The sequence below is a fragment of the Phoca vitulina genome, unplaced genomic scaffold, assembly GCF_004348235.1.
Source record: "Phoca vitulina isolate PV1807 unplaced genomic scaffold, GSC_HSeal_1.0 scaffold4, whole genome shotgun sequence".
In the NCBI taxonomy this organism is placed as follows: domain Eukaryota; kingdom Metazoa; phylum Chordata; class Mammalia; order Carnivora; family Phocidae; genus Phoca; species Phoca vitulina.
Genome location: NW_022589707.1, coordinates 77864099 through 77890326, shown reverse-complemented (window position 1 = coordinate 77890326; position 26228 = coordinate 77864099). Strand labels below are relative to the sequence as shown.

General features: G+C 39.5%; 1 protein-coding gene across 1 annotated transcript in view; it reads left to right on the top strand.

The window, feature by feature from the left end:
* The window catches only part of FBXL13 (F-box and leucine rich repeat protein 13), a 237227-nt gene that overhangs the window by 35551 nt on the left and 175448 nt on the right, over window positions 1-26228 (top strand). The window contains exon 7 of the mRNA XM_032401864.1: window positions 246-413. Coding sequence (XP_032257755.1) covers window positions 246-413 — 168 coding nt within the window. The remainder of the gene's footprint in view (window positions 1-245; window positions 414-26228) is intronic.

The following is a 26228-nucleotide window of genomic DNA, read 5'->3' as shown; positions in this document are numbered from 1 at the left end:
CACACCCTCGAGGTTGTTGCCTAAGCCGTTGATGTCTGACAACACACGGAAATGATCGCTCATGCTCTGGTGGTCTAGAGAGTATTAACCATGCTGTGGACAAAGATTGTTTATGTAGCAGGGATAACAATAATGAAGAATGTTTATCTGGTGCTATCATGGTGTCGAGCACTGAGCTATATACATATTATCTCATTTAACCTTTACGACAATGACATGGAATTTGTCAATTATTTTCATGGCAGATGTTAAAACATGAACTTCAGTTACTGAAATGGAGAAGCAAGTTAAAACTCAAAGTAGTTGCTAAAGAAGAATCCATTTTTCCTGAACAAAGTACGTCTGAAACCTCTCTTGCAGGCGAGATTCCTGAATGTGACATTTCACTGTTACCCGAAAGGGTGATCTCACGGGTTCGTATGAATTCATGTATCGTAACTAGTCATTTTCACAGTGTTTATTTAAAGAGTGGTTTTATAAACCTTAGGTGAATGATGGAAATCCTATTTCAAAGAAACATGTTTTTTTACAACTAGCTTTGGGTTCAACTCGTTTTTTAGAGGTCATCCTTTTGGATGGCTATAAGATGAATCTAGCAATCAAAAGTGGAGAAAGTAAAGCTGTAGGAAATAAGAAGGGAAGGAAAACATTCCTCCTTAAAGCATATGTTGTCATTTAAGGTGGAACAGGTTTCAGATGCTGAAGCATTTACTTTTTCATCTTTAATCCCTAATCTTTTAAGCTTCACATAATGCCTCCACTCTGGGATTTAAATGGGCTTGTGTTATTGAAACTTTCAGTTAGATAAAATATTAATACTATCTTTTTTCCTTAGATTGTGAATTCATAAAAAGAATCATGTAGTTACAGCTTACAATTCATTGAATTGATCTCTGAAAGATAAGCCATAATTCCAACTACTGGTTATATTCTCTTTTGATGGATAAGTAACTTCTTTGTGAGACTGCCTGATAAATGGTAGAAGCGCTGTAAAATATCACCTTATTCTGATTGATGGCGGCTTCACGTTATAAAATCCCATGTATTAAATACACACCACTAAATGTACAGAATTAAGCTCAAGTTATATTTGGGAACAAGGTATCTATGTGTCTATATCTAATCCTGCACTCCATGTATAGCATGGAGTTAGGATAAGGATATTTTCACCCATAATTTCCTCTTTATAAATTGTCTGTCATATTTTGTTCATTTTTAAATTGGAATTCCTATAATTTGCTTACTGGTTTGTAATAACTCTTTGTATATTGGTAATATCAACTCTTTGCCTGGAATATATCAGAGATTTCCCTTCTACACTTGATGTTTGCTTTCAGTTTTATCTGTACAGTCTTTCAATGAGAGAAATTTTAGAGCTCTATGTAACAAAGTCTAGCACTCTTGCCCTAATTATTTCTTTTTGTGTCATATTAATGTTATTCTTAGTTGTTTTTTTTTTATAAGGATTTTTATTTATTTGGCAGAGAGAGAAAGAAAGAGAGAGAGCACAAGCAGGGTGAGCAGGAGAGGGAGAAGCAGGCTTCCTGCTGAGCAGGGCGCCCGAGGTAGGACTGGATCCCAGGACCCTGGGATCATGACCTGAGCCGAAGGCAGACGCTTAACCCACTGAGCCACGCAGGCGCCCCACTTAGTTGTTTTTCTAAGCCATATCACACTCTTTCTTACACCAATACAGCTGTTTTTTGTCTTTGAATTCCTATACTGTTCACTGCTAATGTTTGTTTACTTTATCAGTGGCTGCTCTAGGGTTTATAATAATGCTTTTACAATTTATCACAGATTACACCTTCACATAATTTTCTACCAGTTTACATATAAGGTAAAAACCTAGTAAGAGTACGCTTTCATTTTCTTTCTCCTGTGCCTCATGCTATTGTTGCCATGCATTATATTCCTAGGTGTTTATAAACCCTGCAATGTAATTTATTATTTTTGCTTTAAATGATCCGTTATATCTTATTCAGCATATACTTTTTTTGTTACTTATTTTATTACTGAAATGTAATTAACATACAGTGTTATATTAGTTTCAGGTGTACAATGTAATGATTCAACGGTCATTACTTAGTGGTGGTCACAATAAGTGTGCTTTTCATCCGCTTTATCTATTTCACCCATCCCTCCACCCACCTCTCCTCTGGCAACCACCAGTTTGTTTTCTGTATTTAAAAGTCTGTTTTTTTGTTTGCCTTTTTTTTTTCTTTGCTTGTTCATTTGCTTTGTTTCTTACATTCCACATATGAGTAAAATCACAATGGTATTTGTATTTCCCTAACTTATTTTACTTAGCATCATACTTCCTAAGTCTATCCATGTTGTCAAGATCTCGTTCTTTTTTAATGGCTGAGTAATATTCCATTGTATGTATACTACTTCTTTATCCATTCAACTAATGATGGACACTTGGGTTGTTTCCACATTTCGGTTATTGTAAATAATGCAATAAACATAGGGATGCATATATCTTTTTAAATTAGTGTTTTCATTTTCTTTGGGTAAATACCCAGTAGTGGTATTACCGTATCATATGGTAATTCTATTTTTAATTTTTTAAGGAAATCCATACTGTTTTCCACTGTGGCTATACCAATTTGCATTCCTACCAGTAGTGCACGAGGGTTCCAAAACTTGTTGTTTCTTGTGTATTTGATTTTAGCCATTCTGACAGGTGTGAGGTGATATCTCTTTGTGTTTTGATTTGCATTTCCCTGATGATCAGTGATGTTGAGCATTTTTTCATGTGTTTGTTGGCCATCTGTATGTCTTCTTTGGTGAAATGTCTGTTCATGTCTTCTGCCCATTTTTAAATCAGATTATTTGTTTTTTTTGATGTTGAGTTGTATAAGTTCTTTGTATACTTTGGATATTAACCCCTTATCAGATATATCATTTGCAAATATCTTCTCCCATTCAGTAGGTTGCCTTGTCATTTTATTGATGGTTTCCTACACTGTGCAAAAGCTTTTTATTTTAGCATAGTCCCAATAGTTTAACTTTGTTTTGTTTCCTCTGTCTGAGGAGACATATCTAGAAAAATGCTTCTATGGCCGATGTCAAAGAAATTACTGCCTATGTTTTCTTCTAGGAGTTTTATAGTTTCAGGTATCACATTTAGGTCTTTAATCCATTTTGTGTTTATTTTTGTGTGCAGTGTAAGAAAGTGGTCCAGGTTCATTCTTTTGCATGTTGCTGTCCAGTTTTCCCAACACCATTTGTTGAAGAGTCTGTCTTTTCCCTATTGTATAGTCTTCTCTCCTTTGTCATAGATTAATTGACCATATAAGCATGGGTTTATTTCTGGACTCTATTCTGTTCCCTTGATCTATGTGTCTATTTTTGTGCCAGTATCATACTATTTGCATGCTATAGCTATATAATATATCTTGAAATCTAGTATTGTGATACCTCTAGTTTTGTTTTGGCTGTTTGGTGTCTTTTGTGGTTCTATACAAATTTTAGGATTATTTGTTCCAGTTCTGTGAAAAATGTTGTTGGTATTCTGATAGTGATTGCATTAAATCTGTAGGTTATTTTAGGTAGTATGGACATTTTAACAATATTGGTTCTTCCAATCCATGAGTATGGAATATCTTTCTATTTGTTTGTGTCATCGTCAATTTCTTTGATCTTTCACCTCCTTGGTTTATTCCTAGGAATTTTATTCTTTTTTATGCAACTGTAAATGGGATTTTTAATTTTTTTTTCTGCTATTTCATTAGTGTATAGAAATGCAACAGATTTCTGTATTAATTTTGTATCCTGTGACTTTACTGAATTCATTTACTTGTTCCAGTAGTTTTTAGGTGAAGTCTTTTGGTTTTTCTATATATAGTATCATGTCATGTAGAAGGAAGGAAATAATAAAGATTACAGCAGAAATAAATGAAATTGAGACCAAAAAAAGCCACCAGCAATAGAAAAGATCCATGAAACCAGGAGCTGATTCTTTTTTTTATTATTTAAATTCAATTAATTAATAAGAGCTGGTTCTTTGCAAGGATAAACAAAATTGATAAACCTTTCACCAGACTGCTCAAGAAAAAAAAGAGAGGGGCGCCTGGGTGGCTCAGTCGTTAAGCGTCTGCCTTCGGCTCAGGTCATGATCCCAGGGTCCTGGGATCCAGCCCCGCATCGGGCTCCCTGCTCAGCGGGAAGCCTGCTTCTCCCTCTCCCACTCCCCCTGCTTGTGTTCCTGCTCTCACTATCTCTCTCTGTCAAATAAATAAAATCTTAAAAAAAAAAAAAAAGAGAGAGGACTCAGATAAACAAAATCAGAAATGAAGGAAGAGATGTAATGACCAGCACCACAGAAGTACAAAGGATTATAAGAGAATATTGTGAAAAATTTTATGTCAACAAATTGGGCAACCTAGAAGAAGTGGATAAATTCCTAGACATGTATAACCTTTCAAAACTGTGTCAGGAAAAGAAATAGAAAATCTGAACAGACTGATTATGAGTAATGAAATGGACTCAGTAATTAAAAACTCCCAATAAACAAAGTCTAGGACCAGATGGTTTCAGAGATGAATTCTACCTAACATTTTAAAAAGTGTTCATGTCTGTTCTTCTCAAACTATTCCAGAAAATAGAAGGGGAAGGAAAGCTTCCAAATTCATCCTATGAGGCCAGCATTACCCTGATACCAAAACCAGACAAAGACACTACAAAAGAAGAAAACTATAGGCCAGTATCTCTGATGAACATAGATGCAAAAGTCCCCAACAAAATATTAGCAAACGGAACCCAACAATACATTAAAAAACATTCTCCATGATCAGTGGAATTTATTGCAGGGATGCATAGGTGGTTTAATATTTGCAAATCAGTCAACATGATACATCACATCAACAAAAGAAAGGATAAAAACCTCATGATCATTCCAATAGATGTAGAAAAAGCACTGGGAAAAGTACAACATCCATTCATGATAAAAACCCCCAACAAAGTGGATTTAAAGGGAATATACATCAACATAATAAAGGCCATATATGCGAAACCCACAACTAACATCATACTCAATGATGAAAAACTGAGAGCTTTTCCTCTAAGATCAAGAACAAGACAAGGATGTCCATTCTTACCATCTTCATTCAACATAGTGCTCGAAGTCCTAGGTGCAGCAATCAGACAAAAGAAATAAAAGGCATCCAAATTGGTAAGAAAGAAGTAAAACTTTCGATACATTTTACTTTTAACAATCTGAAGCTTATAGACAAGTTACCAGTACCATCTGAAGAACTTTTCCTAAACAGTTTGAAAGTAAGTTGCTGATATAACACCTCATCACCCCTGACTACTGTTGGTTTAGTTCCTGTAAACAAGAGCATTCACTTAGTCAACCATCAAAATCCTCAAACCCAGTTCAGGTTTCCCCAGTTGTTCCAATAACGTCCCAATAATGCTGATGGATCCGGTTTAGAATCACACATAGCAATTGGTTGCTATGTCTCCTTATTCTTCAGTTTGCAACTGTCCCTTAGTTTTTAATTTTCATGACCTTCACATGAAGATTAGGTCCATTTTATTGTGGAATATCTCTTAATTTGAGCTTGTTTGATGTTTCTTCAAGAATATACTCAGGTTATACATTTTCATTAGAAATACCACGGACATCATGCTGTGCTCTTCCCATTGTATCAAACAGTGAGGAGATTCAGATTTGCCTATGATTGGGGACGTTCACTTTGATCACTTGATCAGGCTTCTCCACTTCAATTCAGTCACCCCCTTTGTAATTGATATGCATGTTATGGCTACTTTAAAATTATATAAGTATTCCTATTCATTTAAGTTTGTTTGTTTATTTGTGTCAGTATGGACTCATGGTTTTCCATTTTATTCGTGGGTTATAATCCATTACTCTCACGATTTATTTTGGTGCCCAAATTGTCCTAGATTTGGACCAAGTCAAGCTGCCTTCTGTGTCCTTTTGACACGTAACCATCATTTCTTCAGTACTTCCTTCCTTTAGAGCACAGCATGCTGTCCTAGGCTCATCTCGTGCTTTCCCTGCCCCACCACGGATAAGTCATTTCTCCAAAAGTCCCTAAATCCTTCTTAATGGAAATTGTACATAGAAACCGAGATTTGAGCCCTAGCTGTGTTCATTGCCATTGCAGTGGCACTTCTCCTTATGCCTTCTCGGTAGAAAGAACGAGAGACTGTAGGTAGCTACATGCATATGCACATTTACTTCCATGTCACCATACTTCGGTATACCCACACCTAAATTGCACACAGATACTTCCAGTTTTAATTTTGCACCACAGGGCTCATTCTAGTTCCCTCTCTTCCCATATTTGCAATGTCCTTCTCCAACAGTGAGAATCCTAGCCTTCGTTATTCTGAATATCTTTACTTATTTGGCCACTCCCCCTGTGTGTCACCAGTCACACACGTTGCTGCCACTATCCCCTCCCTTCTTCATCCTGCTCAGGCTTTGACATCCCTTGCCAGGTCACCCTCTTATGAAGAGGCCCTCCTCACACGGCTTGGGCTCTGACACTATGTGACAGTTGCCTTCCCCCCTGTATAGTTTCCTTATTCACTTTGGGCTAAGACACACTATACTGAGTGCTTCCTAGGCAGATGCCTTCCTTGTCCTACACAGGCTCTGAAAATGCATGCATAGGCTGTCCCTCCTTGGGGATGCCCTTCTTACATGCATAGGCTCTATCGCTCCATGCCGTCTGCCCACACGGAGGCACGCTCCACAGCCCACTTGGCCCCTGGTATCTTACACGGGATTTTCTTTCCCTGGTTCACCTTCTTTGTCCTACTCAGGCTCTGACATCCACTCTGGCTTCCTCTCGTTAAGAACCCCTCCTCATCCCTCTTAGGTTCCAACATTCTATGCTGAGATAGCCTTCCACATGGACGGATGCCCTTCGCACCTTGCTTATTCTCTCACTGTCTGCACTGGGCAGATGTCCTCTTCTTGGGCCTCATTTCCTTTGGGCTTCAATAGCCCAGAGTGAGCCATGCTTCCTCATTTGCCTTCCTTTTTCCACTTGGGCTCTGAAATTCCATTCTGAGCCATACTTTCTTAGGAACACCCCTCCTCACCCATCTTGGGCTCCAAAACCCTGGGCAAGGTGGTCCACCGAGTGGATAGTCCTTTATAGACCCTAGTTCTGATATCCTGCTCTGGGCCAATAGAGCTCTTCTGCACCTTCACCCTGGCATAGATGTCTACTTTGCTTAGACAACTTAGTATCTTTCCACAGGTCATTTAATTTCTATTAATTTTTAGTTAGCTTCTTTTTTTCTTTCTGTGCTTCATTTTATTTATTTATTTTAAAGATTTTATTTATTTATTTGAGAGAGAGAGAGAGCACAAGCAGGGGGAGGGGCAGAGAGAAGAAGACAAGCAAACGCCCTGCCAAGCCCGATGTGATGAGGTGCTCAATCCCAGGACCCCGAGATCATCACCTAAGCCGAAGGCAGATGTTTAACGGACTGAGCCACCCAGGTGCCCCTGTGCTTCATTTTAAATAGTGTTTATTGCTTTGTCTGCAAGTTCGGCACAGTGTATACGAAACTGTCTTTAAAAGCCATTAACTTCTGTCTAAATCACCTGTAAAGAGAGCATTACTCACCAAAATTGGGAAAAAAAAAAAAAAGGCACCAACAATTTGTGGAATAGATAACCAGCAACACATTGCTGAATTTTGAAGATAAGATGAACTTAGCATGTTTTCTAATTCTTACTGGCTTTCGTTAATCTCCTTATTCTTCAACTACTTTAAAAGGAAAAAAAAAATGCATGTAGTCAATCTTGACTTTAGAAGCATCTCAGAAAGAGATGGAGGGAGAGAGGGGAAAGGCACAAGAAGCAATAATTTGCTCATATTGTATAGCAAGAAAATCATTGGTCATTAGTAGCATCTGGCTAGTTTTATTGTAGGGCTTTTTGTTGTTATTGTTGACTGCCTCTCCCCAAAAGAATAAATAGTGTTTGCTTAGTTTAAAAAATGCAGTGTCTAATTTGCTATCAAGCCCTTCCAGTGAACTTTTTCACTATGGATATTGTATTCATCTCCAGAAGTTTTTTTTTTTTAAGATTTTTTTTTTTTTTTTAATTTGACAGAAAGAGACACAGCAAGAGAGGGAACACAGCAGGGGGAGTGGGAGAGGGAGAAGCAGGCTTCCCACTGAGCAGGGAGCCCGATGTGGGGCTCCATCCCAGGAGCCTGGGATCATGACCTGAGCCGAAGGCAGACACTTAACAACTGAGCCACCCAGGCGCCCCTCATCTCCAGAAGTTTTATTTCGTTCATTTTTTCAAATTTCCACCTCTCTCCTTCATTTTTCTTTGAAATCCTTAAACATTTTTTATAATAGCTGCTTTAAAGAACTTTCCTACTAGTTCTGTTACCCTGTAATTTCTCTGTGTGCTTGCATCTCTTATTTATCTCTTGGTTATGTGTCAGATTTTCTTGCTTTTTACAGATACAACAATTTTTTATTACATGCTGGATATTGTTGTCTTTCTTTAAGGAACGTTGAATCTTGTTTTGATAGTCAGCTAATTTACTCGAATATGAATTTTCCCAGCTTGTATTTAAGGTTTGTTAAAGAAAATCTAGAGTAACTGTCACTTGAAGGCTAGTTTATCCTTACTCCTACTATGTGATCTTTCTGGGTCTTTTTTGAATGCCCCAAGAGCTCAATGACATGTCTCCACTCTGATTTGTTTCAACTTGTAAATCTCCCAATCCTGTATGAACTCTAATAGTTGCTCTGCTTACAGATCCCTGGTAGATGTTTTGTCCCTGGTAGCCATTTTTTGTCCAGTCTCATGGAGTATCATCTTGCACATACACACAGCTTAGAATGCAGTCAAAGATGCAAGGATCCCTATGCATACTTCTCAAGCTCCTTTTCTGCGGGACTCCCACTTTTCCGGTACTCTGCCTATAAATTCCAGCAGCCTCAATATCCTTGAACCCCATTAACTATTTCCTTGGCTTAGGGAGACCACCTTGTTCTCACCAGCAGCTAATAAATGCCTCTGGGAAGAAAACTTGTGCTATCATATGGTCACTCCATTGATTTCCCTTCTTCCAGAGATCACAATATTGTGATACCTCTTGTCCAAAATTTAAAAGCAGTTGTTTCATATATGTTGTCCATTTCTCTAGCTCTTTATGGTAGGAGGCATAGTCTGGTACAAGTCACCTCATCATGGCTGGAAGTAGAAGACTGTTGATGGTTTTCTGAATCTACATGGTATTCAGCCTTAATGGCCCCAAACCGTGCCTGTCAATCCTTTTATGGGTCTCCTTCTTTCATTTCTTACAGAGACTATTTAAGCTTTTGTTATGGACTGAATGTTTGTGTTCCCCCCAGATTCCTATGTTGAAGCCCTAATTACCAATGACTGAATTTGGAGATAGGGCTGTGAAGGTGAGATAGGTTAAATGAGGTCATAAGGGTGGGGTCTCATGCAAGAGGGGGGTTGCCCATATAAGAAGAGTCAGAGACACCAATGCTCTGTCTCTGCCCTGTGAGCACACCGCAAGAAGGCAGTCATCTGAAAGCCAGGAACAGAGCTGGCTTTCCAGCTAGCCAGGAACCAAATTAACCAGAACCTTGATCTTGGACTTCCCAGCCTCTAGAACGGTGAAAAATAAATTTCCATTGTTTAAGCCACCCAGTGAATCATATTTTGTTTTGGCAGTCTGAGCAAACTAATACAGTTCTTCTTCATTTTTCTTATGACAAATCCCGCACTTCATTGCCCCTCACCTTCACTTTCTGTCCTTCTTCACTGAGACAATATATGCCATCAGGTAGGAACTCCTTCAACTTAATTCCTGACCCCCTTCCTCAGTCCTGTTTTCCTGATCTCTTTGCCCTTTTTTTCAAATGTACCATCCATACCCACCTTTGTTTCCTTTTCTGTTCTCAGGGGTTTTGCCTATATAAGGTACAGTATTGATAGCAGATGCTTTTCTTTAATTTCTGCCACAGGTAATGATGCAATCTTATTTTCAGATCATTATCAATATCAGTTTTGAGTCAATGAGGAGTAGTTGACAGAGAGCATAGTTAACTTCAAATACAAGATGGTTTTCCAACACAATTTCTGTTGCTTCTTAACCAAGACACTCAATGGTCTACGCATACTGAATCATTTTTGGATGTCTAGGACTATGTCTTGTTCATGTTCCCTGATTTATAAGCATACAAAAAATTTATCAAGTGAATGAATTTAACATTTAAGAAATTATTGTATGCTGCCCCAATTCAAGTTTAAGAAAAGGTACAGATCTGTAATAAAAGTATCAATATTTTCCCCAGGCCATTTCTTTTGTTTGTGAAAGTCAGTTCTCTAAACAATTATTGACAAGTAGGCGTAAAAGGTAAGCTTTCAATAGCTATAAAAATACCCATGCCGGTTGAAACAGAAGAGAAAAGGGATCAAGTTTTGAGAGATCTTTAGGCTTCACATTTTTTCAAGAACACACCATCTTTTCTTATGGGCCTCCATATGGATGATTTAAGGAAAGCTTAAAAAAATTTGATGTCTGTAGTTTTGGGAGGTTATTGACTGCAAACTCTTCAGTATGCTCCAAAGTAGCTATTTTATTTTATTTATTTTTTTAAAAGATTTTATTTATTTATTTGAGAGAGAGAATGAGAGAGAGAGCATGAGAGGGGGGAGGGTCAGAGGGAGAAGCAGACTCCCCGCTGAGCAGGGAGCCTGATGAGGGACTCGATCCTGGGACTCCAGGATCATGACCTAAGCCGAAGGCAGTCGCTTAACCAACTGAGCCACCCAGGTGCCCCAAAGTAGCTATTTTAAACATAGCATTCAGGTTTAGTAATTCTCTAAGGTATGAGCTAGTACTGCTTTCACCTACCAATATAAGAAAACATGACTGATGGTGGGGCTTAAAGAAATAAGGTCTTATTTGTTTCCTATCACACAAAGTCCAGAGGAAGGCAATCCAGGTCTGGTCCTCCACAACGCCATTAAAAATGGAATTTTTCTGTTGTTTCGCTCCACAATCCTTAGCACCTTCTTGCTTATTGTCTCATGGTTGCAAAATGGCTACTCTACCTCCAGCCATATCTTCACTCACCAGGCCTGAAGAAGGGGAAAAATCACAGTGGTAGGAGGCAAAAAGGTTGGCCTATTCCTGTTTTGTAGAAAAGCCAGTTTCCCCAAGACCCCACAGTCAAGACTTTCACTGACGTGTTTTAGGCTAGAACTTTGTCACTAGGCCATGTCTAACTGCAAGTTGCTAGGCAGGAGGGGACTTTGAGTGGGGACTGGGTGAGTTACAACAGATAAGGAGCAAACAAGTATTTAAGAAGTCAGTACATAATTGCCGCAAAGGAATTCTGGTTTAATGCTCTTCCCTCTCCCAATTGAGAGAAGCCAAAAATACCAGTTAATGAAGAACACAGCATCCAAAGTCAGCAAACCATCTCATAAAGTGATCCAGGGCCTAACAGAGAATTGTATATGGAAATTTCAACACTTATGATGAGCTATGAACTGGCCTGTTTTCTCATAAGAAGTGTTTTGGTTTGATAATACAGAAGAAGTGGGTTCATGTCCTTCCTCATCAATTACTAGCAATATTATGTTAGGCAATTTCTGCCCTTTTGGCATTTGATTTTTTTTTTTTTTTTAAGATTTTATTTATTTATTTGAGAGAGAGTGAGAGAGAGCACAAGCAGGGGGAGCAGCAGAGAGAGAGGGAGAAGCAGACTCCCCACTGAGCAGGGAGCCTGATGCGGGGCTCGATCCCAGGACTCTGGCTTAACAACTGAGCCACCCAGGCGCCCCTTGGTGCTTGATCTTTAAAACTTCCCTGCTCTCATGTCTCTGGCCAAACTCTAAATTTAAGGAAAAGAGTTTATGTTGGGTTACTTGAAGTTTTAGAACAATCAAAGTCATTGCCAGTTTTTGCATTTTACATATTACTTTCTGGTATCATGACATGAGGTTATGATCAGGCTTCCCATCCCTTCTTCTACCCTGATTCCCACCCACTTCCATGTGGAACGATATATAGCATCTTTCTGGGATCAGATTTGTAGACTCTGCCACAGTGTTCAAACCATATCATGATCTAGAAAAGAACATAGAGATCTCTGTGTTGAGCTTTTACCTATTTCAGGAGCTGAGGATCTAAGAAATTAAATGACATCTCCAAAGTCAGACAACTACAAAACTGACCAGAACCTGATTTTGCTAATCTTGGCTAAAATTATTACTCTATACCATTCTGTTTATTCTTCCTGGAGAATTCTAAAGAAATAGAATACGTACATGAATATTTTACTTCTGAGACAAAAAAGGAATGGAACCATTTATATCTGTTCAGTTGTATTACCCTTAAAAGTATATGAATAACATTTTTCTTTTCCAAGTGACTAAATCTTGGTATGACACTGAAGTACAGCATGATTTTTGGATATTCTCAAATTTTTTCCCAATCAAATAAATTGTCAAGAATGTCCATTAAAAATGCAAAGGTAATAAAAGAGTGAATTTATATAATAGTGAAAAACTGGAAATTAAAGAGTCTAAGACTCATGTCTTGAACAGTTGGGTTTGCTAAGCTTATTGATGCTATAGATTTGCAAAGTTGATTTTTTAAATCATAGTTTAAAATGGCATCTAATTTGGTGACTTCTCTGGTCAATTTATTCTCACTGACTTGAGGAACAAAGATGTTAAAAGCATGAAAATGTAATGTGAGTTGGATCTAACTTTATTTAGTTTTTGAAGGTGTTGGCTTTTAAAAGAAGTTGAAATTTGTACAATTTAGGTTGCCTAATGTTTTGAAGGAATAATTGAAAACAGCCACCTGGAATGAGATGCAATTTGAACTTACTTGGAAAACACACTTACACCACAGGCTTGCTTGTTAGGTCCAGTTACATCAACCCATGAAAACAGGTCAGGTTCTGTTTTACAGCCATTTTCCCCAGTATCATTTACCCATTGGGAAAGGCTGCTTAGTTAGCAGATGGTAGGGCTAATACACTATCTCTCAAATTCAGAGCTAGCGGGAGGGTTGGCTAAGATCATTTTCCATGAAAATGCAAGATTGGTTTTTTGTTTTGTTTTGGGATGTGTGTAGTTTGGCAAGCAATACAGAGACAAGCCTTATGTTGATGAATTTGGAAAGTCTAAATAACATAGTTAGGCAATGAATGCAGTTGTCTTAAAATACACAATTTCTTGATTAGCTTAAGAATATAAGTAGTGTCTTAGGGCTACCTTTCATTTTAAATAGCTATCATATTTTGTTTGTTTGTAACAGATAATAGAACGTGAACTAGCAAGGAGTTCTAAAATCACCTTCAGTGTTGATGACTCATCTTCTCACTTAGAAAACAAAACAAAACAAAACACCCAAAACCCTGGATAGCTATTAAAACTTGTACCATGTTGCAGGAGAAGAATCAGATGGTTCAGGCCTGTTGGATTAAATTACTTAGAATTGTAAAACAAAAGATAATTCTCAATGACTTTTTGAATCCATGTTTTGATAACCTCGGGGGTCAGTATGACCTCAATTCACTGAAGCAGAGAGTGGTTCCAGGTTTCATAGGCATGTACTATGGGAACTTCAGATGGTGGAAGGTTCTAAAGCCTTGCTCTATCAAGGAACTATGTGTGTGTTGGCTCCATCTGGGGTGTGGGCGAAAAAGCAGATGGAGCAAAACATCTAAAAATTGTTTTAGGATCAGCTTATTTTTGGTGGAAGACTGCTCTGGTCCATGGGCCTTGATTTTGTCATGTCTGTTCTAATCAGTAATACTAAGTTAAATAGTTTACAAATGATTTTCCTATAAAGTTTTAATGACAAGTTGTAGAAGATGCTACATTAATTTTAGCAGGAACCACCTTTGTAAAATGATACATCATTCCTAAGATGAAGAACTACTCCACAGAAAGAGGCAGCTACTTGGAAATGGAGAGTGTGTGCTCTGGAGTGGGGGTGGCCCGTCCTGTCACTAGCTGTGTGACCTTGGCCATGTTGCTTAATCTTTTTGTTTTTAAGTTGTCGCCCTTGTAATGGGCAGATAATTAAAAAAAGTCTCTCCTGTATTTGCTATTATGAAGATTAAATGAGTTAATACATATGAAGCACTTAGAACGATGCCCAGCATATAATAATTTCTTAGTGGAAGTTACTATTATTGATATGTTGGAGTTAGACGTCTGAATGATGGAGAAACCATGGAATAGGAAGTCACGGAAGACCAGGTTCTAAGCTTAGGCCTGCTGGCTCTGTTAGCTTGCTGACCTCCCACAAGGCATCTAACTTCTCTCAGCCTCAGTTTAAAGACTTGGAAAATCTCTAGCAGAGTATGTACTTGTAGTTTCTTCTGTAAGATGAGAGGGTGGGTTAGATGGCCTCTCAGACCACTTCTAGCTTTAGACATCTACGGCTCTTGGATGGAAACAAGCATCCCAGCAGAGGAGAATATCAGGGGTGAATGCACAAAATCCTAGAGAGTGTTTCACCCACGTTCATGCCCCTGTCCCGAATGCTTCTCCACCCCACTATTAGCTCGATTCGAGCCTTCTCTTTCTTTACGTCTCAGCGTAAATGTCACCCATCAGAGAGACCTCTCCTGACGACCCAATCTAAAATCAGTGTCTGCTCTAAGGCCTTATTCTTTTCCTCCATAGCACTTGTCATTGTAAATAGCTATAATTTTCAATAACGTGCTTGTTTTTTACCTGTCTCTTCCACTAAAATATATGCTTTTTAGGTTCAGATATTATACCTGTTTTGATTACTTCTTTACCCTCAGCAACTAAGAGATTGGCACAAGCAGGCACTCAATCAAGATTTCGTTTCATTTATTGAGCAACGATACTGGATTCCTACCAAGTACAAAGCTCTGTCTTAGGTATTGGGGAGATAGCAGTGTTCTCATGGAGCTTATAGTTCTGTGTGAAGAAACAGCGAACGAGTAAACAAATGCGCAAGAACATGTCATACAGAATTAAATGCTATGAAGAAAAGGAGTCAGGATAAGGGATGACTTTACTAAAAGGAACACCAAAAGCAGAGGTAGCAAAAGCTAAAATAAACAAGTGAGACTCATCAAACTAAAAAGCTTCCGCATAGTAAAGGAAACCATCAGTAAATGAAAAGACAATGCACTGAATAGGAGAAAATATTTGCAAATCATATATCTGATAAGAGGTTAATATCCAAAATATAAAATATCCAAAGGCTAAGACCCTTGAACGATATAGGATTTAGGGGCTCCAACCCCCTTGTACTCGAAAATTCATGTATAACTTTTGACTCCTCCAAAATTTACTAATAGCCTATTGTTGACCAAAAGCCTTACCAATAACAACACAGTTGACTGACACATATTTTGTATGTTATATGTATTATGTGCTGTATTATTATAATAAAGTAAGCTAGAGAAGAGAAAATGTTATTAAGAAAATCATCAGGAAGAGAAAGCACTGTACTGTATTGAAAGAGTTCCACATATAAGCAGGCCCGTACAGTTCAAACTCATGTTGTTGAAGGGTCAACTGTATATAAAGAACCCATACAACTCAAGAGCAAAAATCAAACAATCTGATTTAAAAAGTGGGCAGAGAATCTGAATAGACATTTTTCCAAAGAAGACATACAGATGGCCAACACACATGAAAAGATGCTCAACATCACTAATCACCAGGGAAATGCAAATCAAAATCACAATGAGATATCACCTCACACCTGTTAGAATGGCTGGTATCAAAGAGACAAGAAAAAATTAGTGTTGGAGAGGACGTGGAGAGAAGGGAACCCTCATGCACTGTTGGTAGGAAAGCAAATTGGTACAACCTCTATGGAAAACAGTATGGAGGTTTCTCAAAGCATTAAAAATAGAAATACCACCTGATCCAGCAATTTCACTTCTGGACATTTATCTAAAAGGAACGAAATCACTAACTTGAAAAGACATATGCACCTCCATGTTTATTGTAGCAATATTCGCAATAGCCAAGACATGAAAACAACCCAAATGTCCATCAACAGATGAATGGAAAAAGAAAATGGGGTAATATATATATTCAGCCATTTAAAAGAAGGAAATTGTGCCATTTGCAAAAACATGGATGGACCTCGAGGGCATTATGCTATGGGAAGTAAGTCAGAGGAAGACAGACAAATACTATATAATCTCACTTATATGTGGAATCTAAAACAAACAAACAAACAAACAAACAAACAAAAAGAAACAAAATGAAAAAAACTGAACTCATAGATACAGAAGACAGATTGGTGGTTGCCAGAGGAGTAGTGTGGGGAGTGGGCAAAATGGGCAAAGGGGGTCAAAAGGGACAAACTTCCAGTTATAAAATAAATGTCATAGGAATATAATGTGCAGTATGGTGACTCTAGTTAATAATATTCTACATATTTGAAAGTTCCTAAGGGAGTAGATCTTAAAAGTTTTCATCACAAGAAAAAAATTCTAACTGTGTGGTGATGGATGTTAACTAGATTTATTGTGGTGATCACTTTGCAATATTTATAAAAATGGAATCACTGTGTTGTACACCTGAAACTAATATAATGCTGTATGTCAATTAGATCTCACTTAAAAATAAGAACGACTAGAGTATGCTACTCTGTCAGGGGAGGCTTCTCTCTGTGGGATATTTGTTGAAAGAATTGAAAGAAAAATAAGGCCAAGAAAATGGGAGAAACGTTTCAGGGGTGGTTGGGTTGTGGATATGGGGTGAAGTCTGAAAACAGAAGGGGCTTTCTCTAAGAATGAGCACAAGGATAGCATCGATGGGAATGATACGTGGACTATAAATGACAAATGAACAAACAAAACAAAACAGAAACAGACACATAGATACAGAGAACAATCTGGTGGTTGCCGGAGGGGAGAGAGGAGGGTGGAGGTATGGGTGAACTAGGGGAAGGGGATTAAAATTTCCCATTATAAAATAAATAGGACACAGGGATACAAGGTACAGCACAGGGAATAGAGTTAATAATATGTAACAACATTGTATGGTGACAGGCAGTAGCTAGATTTATTGTGGTGATCACTTTGTCATGTATATAAATGTTGAATCACTGTGCTCTACACCTGAAACTAATATAACATTGTATGTCAGCCGCACATCAATTAAAAAAAAAACAACTACTCATTGCCAGTGCACGCGCACACACACACACACACACACACACACACACACACACACAGAGGAAGGGAAAGGACCCAAGTGGGAAGCAAAGTGTTAACAGAATTCTGGGAGCAGCACTCTGTGGAGTAAAACAGTGAGTGAGGAGCCTGATACGATGTCTTTGAGCCTGAGTGACTAGAGGGGTGGGAAGCTCAGAAGTATTAAGTCCAGAGCAGAGCGAGGTTTTTACTGATCTTAAATGCGTGACTCATACCACTCAACACTTATTCCTGACTCATGCTTCTTGTCTTGCCAAGTGTTTTTCTTTCCATACCATACAATGTTCCATTGAAATGGTTGGTGGAGTCTAATTCATTTTAGCAGTTTGCCATCTGTTTTGGATGGCTTATGATCTGCACTGAAGCAATTTACTAATTAACTCAAGAGTTTGTGTTTTATGTTCAGAAGACAACTCTCCTTTTATTGCACCACAAGGTAAGATTAAATAGGAGAGAGCTCTACCCTGCTCCTTCTCTGTGCCTTTCCTGGCCCCATCATCTTAAATTTCTTGGTCTTCATTGATTTATTCCCTGATGTCTGTAAATGTATTCAACTCACTCCTTTAAAACATTTCTCAATCCTTCTCTCGAGTTAATATTCTATTTTTCTCCTTATATATGTTGTCAAACTTCTTGACTTTACATCCCATCTGCCCATTGAGACACTCAGAAATTGCTTTTAAACAGTCTCGACCTGGGTGTTCCAAAGGTAGAAGCCAAATTCATCATCTCCAAAATAGAACTCATCATTTCCTTCCTCCAACCCTCTCTTTCTTCTATATCCTGTTTCTAAATGAATGGCATCTCACTGACTCAATTGACCTAGGTAGAATTTAGGAATTACCTTTGACTTCTTTCCTTTATCCCCCACTGCATATTCTTTCCTTTTTTAATTTGTAATCTCTCTTACTGTCTCCTCTCCATTCTCTTTGGCACTTATTACCTATCAGTGACATTATCAAAGCTACTTAAATGGGGCTTCCAGCACCTACTCTTGACCTTGACTTCCCAGCTCATTTTTCATTTGCCCCCCAGAGCTGTCTTTTTAAAGTCGCATTTAAAAACCAGATTTTGTTATTTATTTATTTATTGAGTGGGGGGAGGGGCAGAGATCTAGAGGGAGAGAGAGAATCTCAAGCAGACTCTGTGCGGAGTGCCAAGCTGGACGCAGAGCTCAATCTCATGACCCTGAGGTCATGACCTAAGCCGAAATCAAGAGTCGGATGCCCAACCACTGGAGCCATTCAGGTGCCCTTCTAAAGTCATTTTTATTCACATTCCTTTCCTGCTTAAAATCGCTGACTCACCATTGGCTTTATCATGCCCCCCAGGGCCCTTCACGTTCTAGCCCTTCACTGCCTCTCAGCTTCATTCTCCACCATTTCCCCACAGGAATCCTTGGCTCCAGTCCTGCTAAGTTACTCCCATTACCCAAGTGCAAGGCACTCCCTCCCGCCATTAAGCCCCTTCTGCTTAGAGCCCCTTCTCATCTTTGACTGGCTCACTTCTGCTTGGGCACAGCCAGGTGTCAAATTTGCTCTTCTGTCCTCTCCCTTAATCTCAGTTAACTACCTATCATATGTGTTCCTAGAGGTCCCGAGGCACTTCTTTACTGTCTGTTATAATTTCTTAGTTTCTGTTTTCCTCTTGGACTATAAGTGCCTTGAGGATAGGGACAGTGTCTTACATGCTTTGAATTCACAACCTCTAAATGCTCAGTAAATGTTGGTTGAATGAATGAATGAAGAACGATTTTTTTGCTCTTTCAGCCCCACCACTACAAACTTATTCTCATTCCAGGAATTTCTTAAAATCAAATCCAATAGCCCATGCTCACCTCACATCTCCCTTGCTCTTTCTGTAGCATTTGACTATATTTTTTTCTTGAAATACCTTTTTTTTTTTTTTTTTGGCTTCTAGGGCATGACACTTCCTAGTTACCTCCTCTGGGAATTATTTTTTTGCCCTCATGATAAGTTTCTCACTCTCCCCTCACCCCCCACCCCCAGCTCCCTGATGGCTCCTCTGGATGTTGACTTTCGCCCTCTCTTCTCCACACTTTCACTAAATCGTAGCAATCATAGTTGGGCTTTTGACCACCACTCACTGATGTTGGTACCAATTTGAAATTATGGTAGGAACATTTTCAACTTCCCTACCATTTGGGAAATTTAACCTTTTTTTTTTTTTTTTTAAGATTTTATTTATTTGATAGAGACACAGCGAGAGAGGGAACACAAGCAGGGGGGAGTGGGAGAGGGAGAAGCAGGCTTCCCGCAGAGCAGGGAGCCCGATGCGGGGCTCCATCCCAGCTGCCTGAGCTGAAGGCAGACACTTAACAACTGAACCACCCAAGTGCCCCGAACTTTAACCTTTTTAATCTGAATGAATATGAGGCTGGTTGTACCTTTGATGCACAGCAGTGTGGGGCAGTGTTGGGAGAGTGAGCTGGTGTGGGGGAAGAGAAATTTAATTTTAGGTTCATTGAACTTGAAATGTCAATGAGACATGAAGTTAGAAGGTCCTAGGAGTATCTGAAGAGTCATAAAGTCATAGAATCCTACACATAGAACAACTTTAGTTATGTGGTCCAAACATTTTCCCAGGACAATAGTCTTCACAGATACACGTGAGGTTTTAGGGGCGATGTAATAACATCTCTTCCTTGTCTGAGTTGGCAACCAGTTGAAAAGTTGACAGACGGGAGATCTCAATATTAATCTGATACAGCTGATAGGAAACTATGGATTAAGAGCATTGACCAAGGTGGCTGGCCTGAATCAGATAAACTTCCCCTCAGTCACTGCATAGCTGGACAACCGCAGACCCTCCTCAGGCTACTGAGAGCAGCCAGGTGCAGGCATCTTGCATTCAGGTCAGGGCAGAGCAGAGCTGGAGCTGACTTGTAGGCCTGGTTCTTTCTCCCAAACTCCTCAGTCAGTGTGTCCCTCCTCTTCTCCTGCAGAGGCATGAGGGTTGAGACAGAGAGGCATATGGTGTTACTGAAATGCTTCCAGATGGAAATATGAGGAGGCCAAGGGAATGAAAAATCTCCATTAACAGTTATGTTTATCTTGCCTCTAGCTTAACGCTTTATGTCTTGGAGAGGCTGTTGACTTTGAGGTTTTTATGTTCCATTTGGGGAAGGATTGGATAAATAGGAAGTTGTTCCTCATATCAGAGAAAGCTGCTGCCCTCCTACCTTCTGTCCCTCATTCCTTTTCCTGCATCCACAAGGATTAAGACCACATTTGTCAATTATTTAAACACAGCTATAATTTTATTCGGTAGTCCTTTCATGGTCACAAATTCCCAATTCAGTCAACTGTTTATTCTTTTATGACAGTTTCTAGTCTCAACCCTCCCCATCGCCACTTCTGAGACTTTCTTGGTTGCCATCTTCTGAGAATTCTCTATTTGCCGGTTCCTCATAGAGTGGACCACGTGTTATCCCCACTCTGAGTGGCCCAACCCTTTGAAGGGAAGGGTAGCTCCCCAGGTATATGTTGCCTGCATCACTTCCTACCCTTATGCTCAGCTCCCTCCTTATCCTGGTTCTGAGGTTTTCCTTCAAGTGGCAATGGAAGAGAAAACTCCACAAGACAATGAATATTCATGACTTATTACTTAACACCGAGTTGGGCAAGAATCAGTAGGAGAAGCAGCAGCCCAAAGTGTGACTTGGACACCCAGGTTCAAGTTCAAACTTTTGATCTGGGTATCTCTATCTAGGCGAGAGAGCTTTCCAGATCATCGCACCATTTATGGTTTCCTTCTTAGCTTGTGGATATCCTCAGAATGCTGTTTGCATTGTGGAGTCCTTTGGCAAAGCAGTAGGGAATGGAGAATGCACTGTTCTCAGACCCTAAACCCCATGGGGTCTGATTCCCACTGTGTTCCTGGCTACCATCAGTCTTGTTAAAAGATTGTAAGTCACCACATTTCTGCCTGTGCCTCTTTGTTTTGTCTTTCTCATTTCTCCACAGTATGACCTATCTGTTTGTTTCTCCCTGAATTTTATAATTTATCTTCTATTTCCACTACCTGGTCTTGATGCCTGTCTCCTTTTCCTGTGCAATGGCTTCCTCCTCCAATCAGTATACAACACTCAATAGTACCCAGAGTTGGAAAAAGTCTTCCAAGTGTGACCCAGTTAGTACAGCATCCAGTACAAGTATTACCTCCCTTAAAGTGGACATTCCTGTCGCCCATCTTTGCTCCCACTTTTTCACTGAAGCTGTGCAGTTAGGCTTACCATCGACCTTCAACAGCTAACGAAAATTTTATGATTTTATTGACCTTTCTGTGATCTGATGTGGATGACAACGTCTTTAGCATTAAATGTATCTCTTACACTCAGCCTCAGTGACCACACTCCCTCTTGGCTTTCTGTCCACCTCTCTGATCATTCCTTCTAAGATTCCTTTAGGGTAATAGGTTCCAATTCACTTCTTATGTGACGGTGTTTGTAAGGGCTACATCATTGCTTTTCTGTTTTTCTCACTCCATCCTCAATTTCTGGGTGATGTCAAAGACATGCTTTAGGTTATATGTTGTCTACTCATGACTACCAAATCTGTACATCTCCAGCTAGATTTCTCCTCTGAGACCCAGGCCATTATCAGCAATGCCTGCTAAGTAACTCCACCTGAATGTTCATTCCACAGTGTCTACTACCTAGTATGTCCAACTTTAAGACCCCACCTTCCCACTGCCTGTACAAGATTTCTCTTTACCCCTTCATATTCCTGGCCTTTCTTTTGGGAAATAGCACTGTCACTTGTTACCCAAATTAGAACTGGGGGGTCATCTTAGACTTCTTTTTTTTTTTTAAAGATTTTATTTATTTATTTGAGAGATAGAGTGAGCAAGAGAGAGAGAGAGAGCACACAAGCAAGAGCAGAGGGAGAGGGAGAAGCAGGTTCTCCTGCTGAGCAGGGAGCCTGATGTGGAGCTCGATCTCAGGACTCTGGGATCATGACCTGAGCCGAAGACAGACGCTTAACCAACTGAGCCACCCAGGTGCCCCAGACTTCTTTTATTTTTATTCTCCACATCCAATTAATGATTAGCAAATGATACCAACTCAAGATGCATTTCCATGTGAAATAAATATAAAATGGAATTCACATTATTTCAAATTTTGCCATATAATGAGGCTTATATCTTAATTGTACTCTTTTAAATCTGCAGAATTCAAATTTGTATAAAATGCAACCACACTACACTGAGACTTGTGCTAGGATTTGTATTACAAGTTATCTCATGCAGTTCTCCCCAGAGCTTTGTGAAGTAGGTATTATTTTTCTTTTTTGCAAGTGAAAAAAATGATACATGGAGAAGTGGGTTAAATCACAGTGGTGTGGTTGGGTTCGGCTTCAGTCGGTTTGACTGCACAAGTCTTTTCAAGTTTGTGGAGAGTGTGAATGATACCCCCTAATATTTGGATGAAAATAAACATCATATTTCTTTATTCTCCTACATCAGGTCAATTTGCTACATGTTCCCACTCATTTGGCAGCCAGTAAAATCAATCTCAATCGTGAAATTCAATCCTAATCACCACCCCGACCACCACCCCCCGCCCCAGGCCCTGCTCCTTAATTGTACAGGAATCTTAGAGGTCTCTCACAGCCCGTGTACCCAAGAAGAGCCCTGGACTTGAGCCCACACTAGCCTCCACACTTGTGCTTCCTGCCAAAATGAACTCAGTTCCTTAAAGGCAGGAGGCTCCACGATTTCTGAGCCAAGTCTAGGCACAGGGATCTTTACTTTTGTGCTCAATGCAGGCTTCTTAGTGGTCAGTTGCCGTGGCCTTCCAGTGGCACCCATCTCAGGGCCCATCACCTCTTAAAAGGGTCTGCATGGGAATGTGGCACCGCTGTCTGCCATGAGCCCTAGTTCTTTCTCTAGTCTTAGGAACCCCTTCACTCACCGGCAATGCTTTTCACTGATTAATCCGATTCCTCTCTTGGTGTTTTGTGGGGCTTATTTGGCTTCTGGTGGTTGGCAAGTTCTACTTTTGGCTCTCCCATGTAACTGCCATGAAAGGACTCAAATACTAGTGCACACATCTTGTCTTCCCATTTCTTCTGGACTCCTATAGTAGAGAGAACAAAACAAAAATGAATGTTTCAGTAGATTCTCCTCCAAGTGCTATGACATGCTTAATGTATGTTATCTTGTCAATCCTTGCAGTTTAGGGAGTTTGGTATTATACCCATTTTACAATAAGGAGACAGACACTTGGGCCCACAGGAATTCAGTAGCGAAATCAGAAATCGAGATAGGATTTGTTTGAATCTAAGGCTTATTTTTTTCCACTCCTACATAATGCCCATCCTTGAACTTGTGTTGAACCAAAATGCTGCGGTTTTCTTTATCTGAACTGCTGGCCACAGTTCTACCTTGTGTCACTGCTATTCTCAAGCTGAACACAGCAGTTCCTGTTATTCCTGTTCAATTTCAACTTGTTGATTTTGGTTCTAATTCCAAAAGTCAGTGAGTTAGCTATGTCATCCAGCCTTGTGGAGTTCACTGATTTGATAAACATGATGCTTCCAGCTTTATCCATGTTGAAAAAATATTGAACACAAATCCCATCTACACCCCTTTCTGGGGCTCATTCTGCTGCCCTGAGCTGTGACATGACTCTCTGGGATGGCTTTTTATCAGTTATATATCCACATTTTCCCCCTTCCCACAAGACCTCATATTATACAGAAGGTGGGGGTGGTTTGTATGCAGGTAGAAAACTCAATCAGGAGCCAGGGTGGTGTAAGTTCTGGGTGGAGTGAGGGGCAAACTGTTCTGCAGCTGCTTATCGTAAGAAAGAGTCTTCAGAGGATTTGGCCAAATGGCCACAGTCAGGCCAGGTGGTGAGCATGGAAGGATTCCAACCTGGTGAGGTATCTGTAGGTGGGCAGAGCACAGTGAGGAGGGTATAGAAATTGTCAACATGTGGTGACACTGGTGACAGGCAGGTGATCAGGGACAAGGAGTCAGGCTGCACTGAGGGCTGTATGCATGGCTAAGGGAGAGTGGGGACCAGTGCAAGCAATGTAGAACCCCAGTTCAGGTGAGGGTTGTCAGAGTTAGCAAATAAAAATACAGGGTGCAGGGCGCCTGGGTGGCTCAGTAGATTAAGCATCCAACTCTTAATTTCAGCTTAGGTGGTGATCTCAGAGTCATGAGTTTGAGTCCCACATTGGGCTCCATGCTGGGAGCGGAGCCTGCTTGGGATTCTCACTCTTCCTCTGCCCCTCTGCCCCCCACCACTGCTCATGCATGTACACACGTTTTCTCTCTCTCTCAAAAAAAAAATACAAGATGCTTAGTTAAATTTGAATTTCAGACAAACTTTCCTTTTCTTTTCTTTTTTAAAGATGATTTATTTGAGAGAGAGAGAGCAGGAGCACACACACACACACACACACACACACATATATGCATAGATCTTCCTCAACTTATGATAGGGTTATGTCTCAATAAACCCATCGTAAGTTGAAAATATCATAAGTCAACAATGCATTTTATACACCTAACCTATAGAACACCACAGCTTAGCCTAGCCTACCTTTAACATGCTTGGAACACTTACATTAGCCTACAGTTGATCAAAATCATCAAAAACAAAGCCTATTTTGCAATCAACTTTTAAGTATCTCATGCAGTGTATTCAATACTGTACTGAAAGTGAAAAACAGAATGGCTGTATGGGTACAGAATGATTATAAGTGTATCGGTTGTTTAGCCCTGTGATCATATGGCTGACTAGGATCATATCACACAGCCTGGGAAAAAAATCCAAATTCAAAATTTGAAGCACAGTTCCTACTGAATGCATATAGCTTTTGACCATTGTAAAGTTGAAAAATCTTAAATTGAACCATCATAAGAGGTTGGGGATCATCTATCAATCTATCATCTATCTATCTATCTATCTATCTATCATCTATCATCTATCTATCTATCATTGGTTGATAGATACCTCCTGTTGGTTCTGTTTCTCTGGACTAACATGGGGACAAATAGAGGGAGCAGAGAACCAGTAATGGATAATCAGGGAAAAACCTGGATGGATAATTGACACCCTGGAAGCTGGGAGATAGAGAATTTTCATTAAAAACAAAACAAAACAAAACAAAACAAAACAAAACAAAACAAAACAAAAAGCGCAAGGAGGTCCACAGTAAATGGTTAACATCACTGTCTTTCTGGGCATGAAAGATGGTCCAAAAGAAAAGTTCATTTTGTTTTGTTTTGTTTTTAAAGATTTTATTTATTTATTTGTCAGAGAGAGAGAGAGAGCACAGCAGGGGGAGTGGCAGGCAGAGGGAGAAGCAGTCTCCTGCTGATCCCAGGACCCCCGGATCATGACCTGAGCTGAAGGCAGACACTTAACCTACTGAGCCACCCAGGTGTCCCCTAAAGAAAAGTTCTTGATTTTAGTTTCTAAAAGGGTAATATTTGTTTCATTGATTTAGTGGATATGTGTTTGTTATAAATTTCTTTCTTCCTTTAGATGCTTAAATGTTTCATAATGTTTTACTTTGTTTTGATCAGAATTTCCCAAACTTATTTGACCATGTAGTCATTTTTTTCCTACAAAATATTTTTTAGTATTTCAAGGAACCCTTATAGAAATATTGGTTTATATGTCCCTGGGATCCAATGCTTGCATGCTGGACTGTAACCACCATGGCTCAAACCTTTATGGAACTTATTATAGCCAAAATAGTATTCTGACTTTTTTTTTTTTTTTAACTTTTTATTTTATTTTTTTATTTTTTTTTAAATTTTTTATTGTTATGTTAATCCCCATACATTACATCATTAGTTTTAGATATAGTGTTCCATGATTCATTGTTTGTGCATAACACCCAGTGCTCCATGCAGAACGTGCCCTCCTCAATACCCATCACCAGGCTAACCCATCCTCCCACCCCCCTCCCCTCTAGAACCCTCAGATCTGTACCTCTGAAACAAATAATGCAATATATGTTAAG